Source organism: Cupressus sempervirens, chromosome 1, assembly GCF_028749045.1.
Source record: "Cupressus sempervirens isolate cs-2001-9-10 chromosome 1, ASM2874904v1, whole genome shotgun sequence".
Lineage (NCBI taxonomy): Eukaryota > Viridiplantae > Streptophyta > Pinopsida > Cupressales > Cupressaceae > Cupressus > Cupressus sempervirens.
In genome coordinates, this window is record NC_143118.1 from 624,272,260 (window position 1) to 624,287,214 (window position 14,955).

The 14,955-nt window shown below is 36.6% G+C and overlaps 1 protein-coding gene across 1 annotated transcript in view; it reads left to right on the top strand.

Moving 5' to 3' along the window:
• LOC149579474 (P-loop containing nucleoside triphosphate hydrolases superfamily protein) overlaps window positions 1-12,463 on the top strand; it is a 56,836-nt gene extending 44,373 nt beyond the window's left edge. The window contains exons 9-13 of the mRNA XM_089833008.1: window positions 11,049-11,087; window positions 11,183-11,287; window positions 11,372-11,440; window positions 11,565-11,690; window positions 11,811-12,463. Of these exons, the coding sequence (XP_089689134.1) occupies window positions 11,049-11,087; window positions 11,183-11,287; window positions 11,372-11,440; window positions 11,565-11,690; window positions 11,811-12,020 (549 nt within the window). The 3' untranslated portion in view covers window positions 12,021-12,463. The remainder of the gene's footprint in view (window positions 1-11,048; window positions 11,088-11,182; window positions 11,288-11,371; window positions 11,441-11,564; window positions 11,691-11,810) is intronic.
• Window positions 12,464-14,955: the final 2,492 nt, after the last annotated feature.

The window sequence follows — 14,955 nt, forward strand, 5'->3', positions numbered from 1 at the left end:
CCATTCAGAAAAGCAGACTTTACATCCATTTGGTAGACTTTGAAACTTTTATAGGCAGCATATGCAAGTAGTGTTCTTACTCCTTCCATTCTTGCAATAGGGGCAAATGTTTCTCCACAGTCCAATCCTTCTTCTTGTGCATAGCCTTTGCAGACTAGTTTGGCCTTATTTCTTGTTATCTCTCTATTCTCATCAAGTTTGTTTCTAAAGACCCATTTGGTACCAATTACATTTTTATCAGCTGGTCTTGGAACTAGGGTCCAAGTATTGTTCTTCTCAATTTGATCTATCTCCTCTTCCATAGCTTTATGCCAATTATCATCTTGTATTGCATCTTTCACTGTTTTGGGCTCAACCTTGCTGAGCAGACATGATTCATTCCTTAGTCTGTTTCTTGTCATTGGTCTTGCATCCTTGTCACTAATGATTTGTTCTGCAAGGTGATGTTTTCTCACATACCTGGATAGTCTTAGTTTTATCTTTCTTTCCATGTTTAGTCCTTCAGCGTCAGAGTCACTTTGCACATCACTTTCTGGTATTTCATTATCTCTTCCATGTGTATTGATTTCAGAATCAGAATGTGCATTTTCTTCATTCTGCAACTCGGCTTTTGAATGCAGCTTGGCATTCACTGGCTTTGACTCGGCTAATACTGAGATTTGTTGTTGATTCCCAACTTGATTGGTAACATCATCTTCAGTTGGTATTCCTTCATAGAAGTATACAAAAGATCTATAATTTTCTAGTTTCTTGGATTCAACAACTTGGACTTCTACATGCTCATCAAAATTTACATTTGCACTCTCCACAATCTTGTTAGTGTTAGTATTCAAAAACTTATATGCTTTGCTTCTAGTGGAGTAACCAAGGAATATGCCTTCATCACTCTTTGCATCAAATTTGCCATTTTTAGTATCTTTAAGAATATAACATTTACAACCAAACACTTTGAAATGTTTTACATTAGGTGAGTGTCCATACCATAGTTCAAAAGGTGTTGCATTTATTCTTTTTTTGACTTGTACTTGACTCAGGGTGTAAATAACAGTACTTACAGCTTCTCTCCAACACTTCAGAGCAACATTTTTCTCCATCATTAATGTTTTGACAGTTTATTACTGATTTATTCCTTCTTTCTGCAATGCCATTTTGTGGTGGAGTTCTTGGTGCTGATGTTTGCCTTTTGATACCTTTATCATTGCAAAATGCTTCAAATTCTTTTGATGTAAACTCTCCTCCTCTGTCTGATTTCAGGCACTTTAGACTCTTTTCTGTTTCTTTCTCAACCTTGACCAAATACCATTTAAATATTTGAAATGCATCACATTTTTGCTTTAAAAACATGACAGTCATCATCCTAGAGTAGTCATCCACAAATAGCATTGTGTATCTATCTCCTTGGTAGCTCTGTTGAGCTTAAGAACTTCTCTCTTGGACATTTTGATCTTCCTGCTTCTAGTACCTTTAAACTAAATCAGCAGATGACTCTGATACCAATTGTTAGAAATGCTTTAGAATAATTGAGGTGGGGGTGAATCAGTTATTCAAAGTCCAAATGTCCAATTAAAATTTTATTCATCAAGTAAAGTGAGCCTTTAAAACTGTTCATTCATCCAAGCTTAAACTTTCCTACTTAGCAAGTTACTGTAAACCAATGCAAGCATAACACATGAAAGATCAACACATAACACAGTGATTTATGTAGAAACCCAATTTTGGAAAAACCACCAGTAACATGCTACTCAATTCTCACTCTTTTGAAGTGATGCCCTATGAAAGACTTGCCTTGTTAAAGGCTATAACACACTGTTAAATGTGACCTGGTTAAAGGATTTATCCACCTTGTTAGAAGTGGGCTTGGTTAGAGGACTTTATAACATTCAGTTGGAATTCCACCCTGTTAAAGGATTTACAAATGGCTATTAAACCAACCTAAGTCCATAGGATTTTACCCTAGCTTACACAATTGTTAGAGAGTAACAACAAGGGCTTTTGATCTGATACAACTCACAACTTATCTTGCAGATTTTAGATCATAGTTCAACTCTTCACAATTTGCTTGGCTTTCAGTCTCTACAGCTTTGACAACTTGTCCTTTCAAGCTTGGTCTCCTTTAGTTTCTATGCTCGATGTACTAGTGCAATCTCCTATATGACCACTAATCGAAGCAGTCTCTGTGCTTTGTTCTTCCTTCTCCTCTTGATGTCTTCTCCTTAACACCGTTCAACCACTTCGCAATTTTGGCACACCAGCAACTCTTACTTCTTGGCCTGTGACTCCTTAAATAGAAGTCTGAAATTGCTTTTCCCGCTCGATTCGTCCTTCCTTTAATTTTAGTTCGAATGGATTAGGTAGGATTCATTGAATCTAACCTATATCTTATTCCTTCTAGAAACATCATGAAGAATCCTCTTGAATTCTCTAAAAAACTGTTTACATAAAATTTTGTGCCACTAGCGCATTATCTTTATCCTCCATCTGGTTCACAAAATTCAAGGTAACAAATTTGTTGGCTCAGATCTGGCGAATCTTTGAATTTTCAAATAATGCAACAGCTCGACACTATTGAAATTCTAGTGTTCGGCACATACTGTGTTACTTGGCATCAACTACATTTTACTGATGCTCGACACCTACTGTGGATTCACTCGGCATCCACTAAATTTTTCTGATGCTTGACACCTGTTACTTTGCTCAGCACTTGAACATGCTCGACTCCTTCTGTACCACTCGACACATACCAAATTTTTCATTTGCTCGACACTAATTGAAAATTTGCCCATCTGGAACTAGCTTGCTCGACACTCACTAATGAACTTAGTTAAGCTTTGCAGTCAACCTTGTTTCAACTTATTCTTCTAGTGTTTCTAAGTGTGGCCAGCCTTTTTATTTTCAAGTATATTATCAATACATCATTTTACCATTGTCTTAACTGATCCTTGCACTTCATTACAAAACCATAACTCAACCTTTCCCTTAGGTGCTTTTGTTACATCTTGTTGATTAAATCCTCTTCATCAATCAACTAAGTGATAGTGCTTGGATCTTATAAGCAATTGTCATTTTAGCAAATAGCAGGTTTGACATCAATGACAAAACAATGATTGAAAACATTCTTTATCAACCATCTTTCTTTTTTGCAACAATCTCCTTTTCTGCAATCAATTTTCTTATAATGATCTTTTCAATCAGATTTTCAACAAGTACAATACTACAAAGGTAAATTGCTAAATACTATATTACTAGTAATTAAAGTTTAAACAATAGTTGAAGGAAATATTATAAAAGTAAAACATAGAATCATATATAAAATAATAAATCCATGCAACCCATCAAAATGTATATGTATTATGAAATCCAACACATCAAGATTCAATAGTCATCATCAAATGTCCCTCATCAATGTATATGTTCCAAATTTTGATCATATGTTAAGTTAAACAAAAAGTTAAAACAAGACTATAGCTATGGCTCCTAGTCGGAGTCCTCATCATCATCCTCATCCTCATCCTCATCTTCATCCCCAACCTCAACCTCAATCTCAAGCTTAGTATAATCTATAAAATGCCTCTTAGTAAGGCGTCTAAGGTACGCCTTAGATGATTGATTAGCCATAGCATCAGCCTGTGAGGTGCCTCTAGGATCAACTGTAGTCTCTGGCTTTGCCAATGCCTGTGAGGTGCCACTAGGATCAACTGTAGTCTTTGGCTCTGCCAATGCCTGTGAGGTGCCACTAGGAGCAATTGGAGCTCTCTGGTCCTTTGCTGCCATAGCCACAGCCTCAGCCTGGCTCTCTCTATTTGCCTGGTCAACCCACTGTAGGTCCTCATCATCAAAGACAGGATTAGTAGCCTTAGTGATCTACTCAGACTCTGGATCAACCTCCTCTAGAGTATTCGAAGAGGTGTCACCATCCAAAATCTCCCTGGTCCTAATGCGCAGGTTGTAACGCACAAAGACTAGCCTATTCATTTTCTCCATAGACAACCTGTTATGTCTTTTCGAGTGGATGTGCTTGAACATGCTTCAGTTGCGCTCACATCTAGAAGCGCTACTTGGCTAGCTCATAATGTAGATGGCGATTTGCTGAAGGTTTTTGGTTGAAGGCCCAAACATTTGCCACCATCTATCTGAATTTTGAAAAAAGGAAAAGAAAAAAATATTAGTCTCATTTCAAAAATTTCACTTGAAAAAATGGGCCTTGATGCATTATTATAGGCATCCATCTCAAGCAATATACATGTGGCATTAGTGGCCATTTTCAATATCACAGTGTATAGGCCACTAAGAACCTCCTCATCTTCCTTGAAATCTTCATGGAAACGGTATGCTAGATTGAGGTAATAGGCTGCTGCGTGGATGGGCTTATGAAGCTGATTTTGCCATCTTCTATCAATTATGTCCCAAATAGGGCCATAGTTTTCCTCAACTCATACATATTTGGCCTTAATAGCCTCCTTGGCCCTATCCATGCCCTCTTATATGTAGCCCATAGAGGGCTTCTCCCCATCAACAACTCGTAAGAGGGCTACAAGGGGCTCAGTGATCTACTAAACATTTAAATAAAAAAACAATTTAGTGAATGATGAAACTTTGCAAAGTTGCACAATGAAAATAAAACAAAAATATGTATGAGATAAATTAATTTATAAAATTTTAAGACTCAAGCTTTTAAAATTTAAATTACCTCTACAATCTTCGAACATGGCTCCCAAAAACCTTCATCATCATAAATGCATTTTGTTGCATCTATCCTTACAGGGCTAGTGGCAAAGGAGGAGGAACTCCATTCTGGACCAGCAAATATGCACCTCAAAGCTAACCTTGAACTCAGCAAAGATTTTAGTGTGATAAAATTAGAGGCAAATCTTGTGATACCAGGACGAGCCAACTCCTTTCCCTTCATGTATTGCCTTATAGTGTTGAGTACCAAGGCATGATAATAGATGAACTTACAAAGATTTTTGGCCTTAGCAACACATGATTTCACCCATACAAGCTTTGCTAATATCTTCTAACATGAGGTTGATGCAATGGGCCGCACATGAAGTCCAAAAGATTTTGGGTGTCTCTCCATCAAAAGTTTTCCTGCAGCAATTTTAAATTAGTTAGTAAACAATAAAATTTTTTGATGTATTAAAAAAACTTTTAATATTCAAAATTTAATGAAAAACTAAAACAATTTATTTAGAACTTAGAAAGTTAGAAATTAAAATTTTACTTGCAGCAACATAATTAGCTGCATTATCAAGTAGGATCCAACATAATTAGCTGCATTATCTATAGACCTCAAAAAATGGTGGATCCTGAAAGTGAAAATTAAACAAAATATTATCATTCAAGAATCAATAGTCAATAAAACAAAATTTTCGTTATTCAATAATACATTAAATTTTAGACTTCAAGAAGTAGAGGATGATGAATTACCTCCGCTAGAAACAAAAAAATTGAGGAGGGTCATATTCCTCCTATCTGTCCATCCATCCGTCATAATGATACACCCCTTTTGGCTCCAAATCTTTCTATGGTCCTCCAACTCAAGTTTTATCTCCTCAACCATATTTAGTAAAAGGAGGCCACTCAACTCATCTTCAGTGGGGGCTTTAAACCTGGCACCACAGATGGACACTGCATCAATCATCCCCTGCCAATAAGGAGTCCTGTTACATTTATAAAAATATTTTAATTAGCATATTTCAAATTTTCAACATTAAGTTAAAAGTGTAAAATTGAATTTAAATTTTAAAACTTAAAAGTTTAAAACGTAAAACAATTAAATATAAATGAAGTTGAAGTACTTGGCTGTTATAAATGGAATGTTGCAGAAAAACCAAAACTTGCAAATTGCTCTTATTCCAATTCCATGTATCTCCTTATTCTAGCCCAAGCTCTCAAGTGAGGGTTGTGCACTAGGAGTGGAACACGGTACAAAAGAATTGTCCAACCTAGATTTTTTGACTGTAGGACGAAAGGTAAAGCCAGTAATACTAGAAGGGGCAGCAGTCGCAGCATCACTATCAGTGCAAGGAATAGATGTAGAAGAAGTACGACTAGTAGAAGCACTGAGACGATAGTGGGGAAGGGAAGAACCTTCTCCAACACAACCTATTGACTCAGAAACATTTCCAGATGAGCGTGGAAGGGAATTGGAACCAATCTGAGCTAACTCTGCTAATTATTATTTTTTAATTCCTTTTCTTGTTCATATTTTTCTAAGGCAACGTAACAAAAACGTTGAGCCTCAACAGTTGCACCTCTACAAGGCTTAGTATCATGACCACGTATGCTAGCAATTTGGTATTTCAATCTATTTATCCCCCCACTATTAATGGTTTTACAAAATAGGCATTTTGTTTGGGTTCTAGCTCTACCCGGAAAGTCTATGGTGTACTTCCAACACTCATCTTTTTTGTTGCCTATAGAGAGCCTGGGTTTTTTTACCTCCAGGAACCATTACGAGTAAGGAAAAATGTAAAAGTTGTTGCAATAAGACATTTTAGACCAAATATTACCATTTAAGCATTGTATTTTATGAAGATCTAAAGTAAAAAAACCCATAAACAAACAAAAACAATTCATCCAAAAAACCCATAAGCATAGAGAAAAAAATCGTCAAAATCTAAAAAATCAACTCTTACCTCTTTCAAATGCTTTGGGAAGTGTTGAGAAGAGCTCTTATAAATTCTTTGATGATCTAAATGCAAGCTCCAATATCACAAATGCAAGTTTTTCTCTTCTTCCTTTCAGCTGGTTGCAAAACAAGGACACTCTATTTCTCTTCTACCCCTCTCTCTCTTTCTTCTTCTCACAATAGAGTGTTATGAAAGCCCTTTTAGGGTTATAAGAATAAGAAAGAAAAAAAAAAACATTAAAAAAAATGAGTTTTTTAATTTTTTTCGCCACCCAATTTCTTGCTGCCGTGGCCAGGTCAGCTTGCTCGTGATCCGTGTGTCACGATGTGACCCGCAAGTCAAGCGAGACACGTTACCTGACTCGCCGCTCACTGGTCACGGGTCATTATGATTGGGCTACCAGGTGGTGACTCGCTGACTCGTGTGACTCGCCCGACTCACTGTGAGTCACGTTACTCTGCTTTCTACTGTTTGTAGTTCTCGATTGTTTCAATAGTGGAAATATCTTGTTATCTCTTATTTGAGGATTATTCCTCTTCTTTGTTTAATATTGAATATCGAGATATTGTCATTTCATCGTATTGCAGCTAATATTGTTTTTGGCCATGACAAATTGTTATGTTATTACTTGAAGTATTTTTAGAAGTTTTTAGAATGGTTTTTGAATAAAATTGTGCATTTTTTTGAAAATTTTTCAGAAGTTTTTTCCGTTTTTTACCTAAACAAGAGTCAAGTTGGGTTCCTCAGCACCGTATTTCAGCTCACAAAGGTTATTTTTTGGATGAGATTTTCCACACAAATTGTGGTTTTTTGTTTTTATATGAATTTTTAAGAACAAAAATCGTGGCTTCTGCAGCTTTCTCTTTATATTTCTGCAAGGGTTTTTTGTTTGTGCGATAGGTTTTTGCAGTTCTGCAGTACCACAAAATAATGGTTTTTGTGACCATTGTAGGGCTTTGCATCTTGTTTCCCCCAAAAATGTGATTTTTCTGATCTAAGAGGGTGTCACACAACAGGTTATTGTGATATTTTCCCTAAAAATCATGTCATATTTTCCCAGTAATAATTTTGATTTTAATAAATGGATAAAGCCACATTGCATAAAGCAGAAAGAAAATAACTGCACTAGCTTTGACCTTACATCAATTGAACATCTGCCCTGGAGAACCTAACCCCCAAAACCAGCTACTGTCGTTACAGAGCAGACCAACCCCATGAGTACTTCCTCAACCTTTACAGAAAGATGTTACATTACAAACCAGTACAATGCTAAGAAACTGGGCTTTCAGCCATGCCCTGACCACTCCACCAAACTCAGACCATGAACATTGCTGTGATAACAAATACTTTGTCATTTGCAGTTATATGATAGAAGAAAATTGTGACTTTAAAGCACACAGACCTGTTCCTTGCACCTTCCTTAATCATTGCTGAATGATTTTGGATTTTGCCTCAGTAAGTTTTATCCCAAATTGGGCCTTAAACCTGCCCTAACCAGACCCTTGACCAAACCATTACCTATCAATGCTTGCAAACAAAATTGGCATTTACGTTTATGCCATTAAGGTTGTCTTTAAAAACCAGATCCATTCTTACCACCAACTATAGTACCAACCAGCTAGATTTGCAAAGTTTTTACAAAAAGCTTCTGAACACTTTAATTTAACCGACAACAGCACAAAGAGAGCAAACACCAGGATACCAAAGGGAAGAGAAGGATCAACAAGAATTCATTGAAGGGCTTGTGGGATAAAGCCCTGAATTCTTGCTCCCAGCATTGCATTGATGCAGTCCTCAGACAAATCTTCCTCAGCTTTGTTTGTTTTCGCCCTAGCGCACGAGTTCTTGAAACCTTTCTTCATCTGCAGCAGTCCAACCTACTGGAGCCTTCATTTTAGTAATGCCTTCACCAATTATTTGTTGTGTAACTAGTAATTTTAGGGTGTACCAAGCCTTCCTAGCTTCCCTAAAACTTTTGTTCCTCAACCCTTCCTCAAATCTCTTGACAAATGGTGTGTACTTTGTTCCTGGAATCTTTTCCAGTCCACTCTGCTTGATACCCAAATTGATTCCAATGCCTGGGATGGATGCCTCCAGGATTTTATCCATGCCCAACAATGCCCCTTGTGGAACTAGCTTCGTCATCATAAATCTAACTGTCTTTGCCTTCTCCCAACTGTTATGCCCATGCCATGATCATCGAGTAGATGTCTGTGTTAGTTTGATGGCAGTTTTCCACTTGGTAAGCATCTCACCCCATAACTGATTGACCACCATGGGAAGTCTGTGGTGAACAAAATTGAACATTTTGTCTAGGCAAACCTTCCTGCTATGCCCATAAAGTGTATTTTTTTGGTTCTGACATTGGAGTGTGAATGCAATTTCCATCTTGCTCAAACCAGAACAAATCCTGGACCATTAATTAATTCTCTGCAAGCTGCAGTCTTTTTTGGTTTTGAGGGCACACAGCTCAATCACTTATCACGATTATCTATGGAAAGGTAATTAAAAACCTGTCACATCCACTGCTGTACTTTACACAGACATCACCTTAAAACCATCTGCTGCATACCGCATTTATGGGAGGGAGCATGGTGACATTCGCAATGTGTTTGAGAATCAATGTTCGAATGATTTCATTCCTCCCAAATGATATCAAGAAAATTCTCGATAACAACTTCAAACATCTTAAGACATACATGATATTAGCCTCTTTGTTCCCTTGCCTTTTGATGCACGATAACTTAAAATCTTCAAAGGATGCCAACTCATCATTAATTTTGGTAATGAAGTTCTGTAGGTGCCAGGCCACCATGTCACATTTGACAATAGCTTTGATAATAACCTGGGAGTCACCTTCAACATGTAACTTTCTGGCTCCTAACTTTTTGGATGCTCTGATTGCCAAGAGAGCCACTTCAGCTTCCGCTACATTGTCTGTTCCATCCATTAGATGCATTCCTCCACAAGTAATGAAATCCCCATTTGAATCTCTAATTATGAATCCTGCATAGGAAGGACCAGGGATCCCTTTTGAAGCATCATCAAAATTATGTTTCCACATCCTTCTTTAGGCCTTTCCCATTGGACAATGTCAAGCAGCGGGAGAGGGATTAACCTCTAGACACCCATTCATGGGAAAATCATGTTATTTTTTTGTAAAAAGGTTTTTCTCTAATTTTTATTTCCCAGAAATCGTGGTCTACTTTGTTGTAGTTTTGCTGGATTTTCGGTTTTTACTGTTTTTCCTCAAAATGAAGTTTTTGATGATTATTTTCACAAAATTGTGGCTTTCAGTCATTTGACAAAATGTTTGGAGTCTTGATGATTTTTTATAAAATTGTGTTTTTTTGTAGAGTTTCTTGGGTTAGACCTAGGGTTTTTGGGGCAAACTGTGCTGTTGCAAATGAATTGGAACTTTAGTGTGATTTCTGTACAAAATCACGTGTTTTGCTATTTTTGTATAAATTTCTGACCCTAGAATAGATAGGGAAAACTCCTTTGTTACTGCAAAGCAATTCTAGAAATGAACACCATGATTTTTCTCTTGTATTTCTGAGATACAGAAGAATAAAGTATGCAAATTTAGATACTAAGTACCTTACATATTTTTCTCAAACTGTCCTTCAAAAAGATTCGAGTCCTAGTTGACCTTGTCAAACTCCCAATAAAGCAGAGCTAGGTCTGACAAACTTGTCCATTCTGTTGCCAACCTCAATGATGCTTAGAAATAGCTAAGCACATTGCTGAAGGCTATCAAACTGAACCCATAGCTCTAAATTTCATCTCCAAATCTGTCTCCAAACAATAATTAATTGAGCCAGCACTAAACTTTGTGCTTCAACAATAATATAAATAATTTTCCAAACAAAATTACTTTATTCTGAAAGTAGCAGCAGTACCTTTATTTCTGAATCAAATCATTAAACCCTGTAAATTTTTCTCTAATGAGGACTCCACAAATTTGTCCTAATTGTGAACTTCATCACAAATCCACCCTTAGAAAGAGCTAGTGTTTCGTCCTACCCTTGTTGATGTACTGAAGGTTCTTGTCCTCAGCTTATTAATCCTCACTAATTCGTCACATCAAATCCATAAAGCATGCTTACTACAGCTCAATGAGGCTCCTTATAAAGAACGCCAACCTTTATGATTAGGTCACATTTAATTTTTGTAAGGCCTCATTGAATATTTGTCATGAGCTGACAACTTTGTTTAATAAAGTGATTCAAATTATTATTTTGTCTTTTTCACTTAATTTTATAATTAATTTAATCAATTAAAGTTGTTCCTGTTATAGTAATAATTTTTTTGGAGAATGTATTTAAATAATTTAATTAAGTTACTTTATAAAATTTTGGGACATTAGAAGTTGGTACTCAAGCTGCTTTTGATGAAGTTAATTCATTCATGCAGGATTGGATTATTCAATATGACCCTCCTGACGATCCAAAGGTTTGCCATGTGTTTTCTCTGTTTTTAGTTGACTCACGTCTATTTAAATAATAAAAAGAGAATACATTTTACATGTGAAATATATGGAATTGCAGGAGTACATCCACAGAGTTGGTCGAACGGCTCGTGGTGAGGGTGGAAGAGGCAAAGCTTTGTTGTTTCTCATACCCGAGGAGTTGCAGTTTCTTCGGTATTTAAAGGTTTGCCCTCTCTTACAAGTGTATTCAATTCAGTCCTTTGATAGACAGTAACTGTTGATTTGATATCCCATGGTTGATTTGTAGGGTGCCAAAGTGCCACTGCATGAATATCAGTATGATGAGAAGAAGACTGCAAATGTGCAGTCACAACTGGTATGATTCTGTGCCCTTAAGTGCAATATTTGTGACTTCATTATTGTTGCAGGTGTTTATATGCTGTCATTTTGAAATGGGAAGTTTTGTAGTCTTCTAAAAGCTATAGTTGGTGTGGCTGTAGGAAAAATTGATTGAAAAGAACTATTACCTTCACCAGTCTGCCCGTGATGCGTACAGATCATATATTTTGGCATATAATTCCCACTCTATGAAGGATATATTCAATGTTCATCGTCTTGACCTTCAGGTAAAACTCTATCCTTCTAATATGAATGGTAAACTATGTATGAATCTCTTCATAGGTTTGAAATTTTATGTGCACTGTATTATATAACAGTATAATTTATTGACACCTACTTGATTGTAGGCTGTGGCTACTTCGTTTGGTTTCAGTTGCCCACCGAAGGTCAACCTTAACATTGATAGCAATGCAGCTAAGTTCAGAAAGAAGGTTGGACATTCAGTAAATGGTGGCAAAGGAAAACTTGATAGTAGAAAGAGTGGTCATTATTTCAGTTCAAATAATCCATATGGTAAACGACCAGAGGGAGATAAGAGGCAGTTTGTGCGTTATTAAGAGCAGCAGTCTTCAAACAAAAGCTTCACAAGTTGATAGCCTGGCCATAAAGATATATCAAATTTAGGATGCAATTACTTCCCCGGAGAGGTTTTCAGCCCTCTATTATTATCAGCTTCCCGACAATCGTCCTCTATGTTACTCTATCATTTCACCAGTGGTGAAATGATTTGTCTGTTTTGGAGAAACAGATGTCTCGCGCATCTCTGATTTTGTACCACTAGTCTACTTTCACATTTAATTCTGCATTTCACATTCTGTAATTTTGTTCTACCAGTTTTGAAGGCCATAATGTGGCATTTTTTTACTTAACCCACATTTATAAACGCCAACTGTAGTTGACAGTTTGCCGTGCGGATTTTTTTCTTGAAGGGGTTTGCCAATTTATGTATGCTTGCCAAATTAGATCCAAGCAATATAATTTTGAATCAATTGTTTAAAAAGTTTTTTCTCTGTGTGGGTGGGATTACTTGTACATGTAATGTCCCCTTTTTGACAGGGATCAGCTACTTATTTTATTTTAGCCTTTATTTTGTCTGGAGGCTAAAAAAGAAGAAATAAGGGGGAAAAGATATATTAAATTAATTACTTATAAGGTTACTAAACAATGAAATATTAAAAAGTAACTTTATATTTAATTGATTTAATATTAAAGTGACTAACATAATAAAATATCAAAAAGTCACTTAAAAGAATAAGGTGTTGGATTCCTCTAGAAGCTTCTTAGAGTTGCTTGTGAAATTTTTATAAGGAGCTTTTGGGGTTTCATTTTACACATCTTGAGTTGCATATTCATCTATTGTGCTAAGAGCCTTAGTGCTTGCATACTTGCCTGAGGGTTTGAAGATTCTAAGGTGCCAATTTCAGTTTTGAGATATCAACCTTAGTTGGGAGTGGAGGAATTGGTATTCAGCCGATTCATTTGTGATTAATTGGGAGAAAATATTCAGTGATTTTTGTTCAGCCCGTGTATCTAATTTTTGACATCAGTTGGCAAGGAGAAAGGTTTCAGTTTTCGCAGTGAATCCGAAAAAGCAAAATGAAAAAGCAGAGCTGAAAAAGTAGATCCGAAAAAATAGTCCAAAAAAGCAGATCTGAAAAAGCAGTTCGAAAAAGCAAAGTGAAAAAGCAACGTCGAAAAAATCGATTCAAAAAAGTAGTTCGAAAAAGTAAATTCGAAAAAAGCAAAGCAAAAAAGCATGTCATCTCAGCTACTTATTCTAGGTTCTTTTGGTATTTACATTTGGCAATTGTAGATGGATACATTTGACAAGTGATATATGTCTTTTTGTTATCAAAGTATTCAGTCATTGTAAACATTGAAGTATTGAAGGGAAATCAACTTAATTCAGCTATTCAATTTTTATGCCAAATGTTTGTAAAAACATCTCATTGCATAGTCATTCATAGGATGCATGCCAAGTGTTTGTGAAAATATCTCTTGGCTGTAGGTGTGCATTTTACATCAGAATCTCATGTACTTGCATTTGGAAAATAATAAAAAGAAGTTGCATATCACTTTGATTTCCAATTAGTTATTTTGTAATAATTTGTATTCATCAATATCATTGGCATTCAAAAATCATAGCAAAACAACAAACATCAGCAAACTGAGGCTGCAAGGGAAGTGTTTGACAAAATTCCTAAGGCAAAAAAAAGGGATAAAATTTCAAAAATTGTCAAGGCACTTTACAGTGGTATCAAAGCTAAAGTTCTTGCCATCCTGTACGGGTTATGAGTGAAGAGTTTTCAAATGTTCCATTCATAAATCCTTTGGATAAATTCTATAACAGGGCAAGAAAGGGTTTAAGTCTTTTAGAACTCATGGAAGAAAGCAGTACTCAGCAAATGCTTAATGCTCTTGCAAGAGGGCAACAGGAGTTGAGAGATGAAATGGCAAGAGGAAGAGAAGAACCGTCACTTATCCTTGGACAGCTGGTAGATAACAGAAACAATGGAAATGATAGGAACCATAACAAGACTAATGGGCAGAATGGACACAATGGGGGTCAAGAAAACAATGACACAGCTCAAAGCAATGCTAGAACAACAAGTAGAGCTACTCCTAGGCCTCTTGTGCCTACATTTTTGAGAGAACAGGGTGCTGCAAATCACGACCAACAAGTAAGAGAAGAGGGATATGGTGATTATTTGAGGGAGTACAACTCTCTAGGTGATGATTTCAAGGCTGACATGTCACTAGTAAACTTTTGTGGTCTTAAATTGAGAAATAGACCAAGAACAAATCAATGGGGAGTGCAAAATCAAGACTTGCAGCGTAAGGTGGGAAAACTAACTTTACCATCATTTGATGGAAGTAACAAAAGTACAATTAGAGCGTGGGTTTAGAAGCTCGACACATATTTGCAGCTCAATCCTATGTTGGAAACAGAGGCTATCCAGTACGCCACACTCCATTTGGAAGGTGAAGCACATGAATGGTGGTACCATGGACTTGTCACTTTGGGGCATGCCAACATTACTTCATATTTGAAATTCACCCAGAAGCTCATTGACAGGTTTGATCGTAAGGATCCTGAACTCCACTTTAGGGAGTTAGCACAACTCAGGTAGACTAATTCAGCGGATGCTTACATCACAGAGTTTCAACAGTTGGCAGTTATGGTGACAGATATTTCAGAACAGCGGTTGGTTATGCTTTTCATTGAGGGATTGACAGAGCCTCTTTGTGGTTGGGTTAAGGCTTTCAAACCAGATTCTCTCTAGGATGCTATCACGAAGACTAGAGACATGGAATATTCTACATCTAGCATTTGGGCTCCTAGCAAGCCTTTCACATCCCATAAGGATAAGGGGAAGAAGCCATTCTAGAAAAAAAGTAATAAGGAGAACTTTGATGAAGCCTATAGACAGGAGTGTCGGCTTAAGGGGATTTGCTATCATTGCAAGGAGAAATGGTCTAGTGGACACCGTT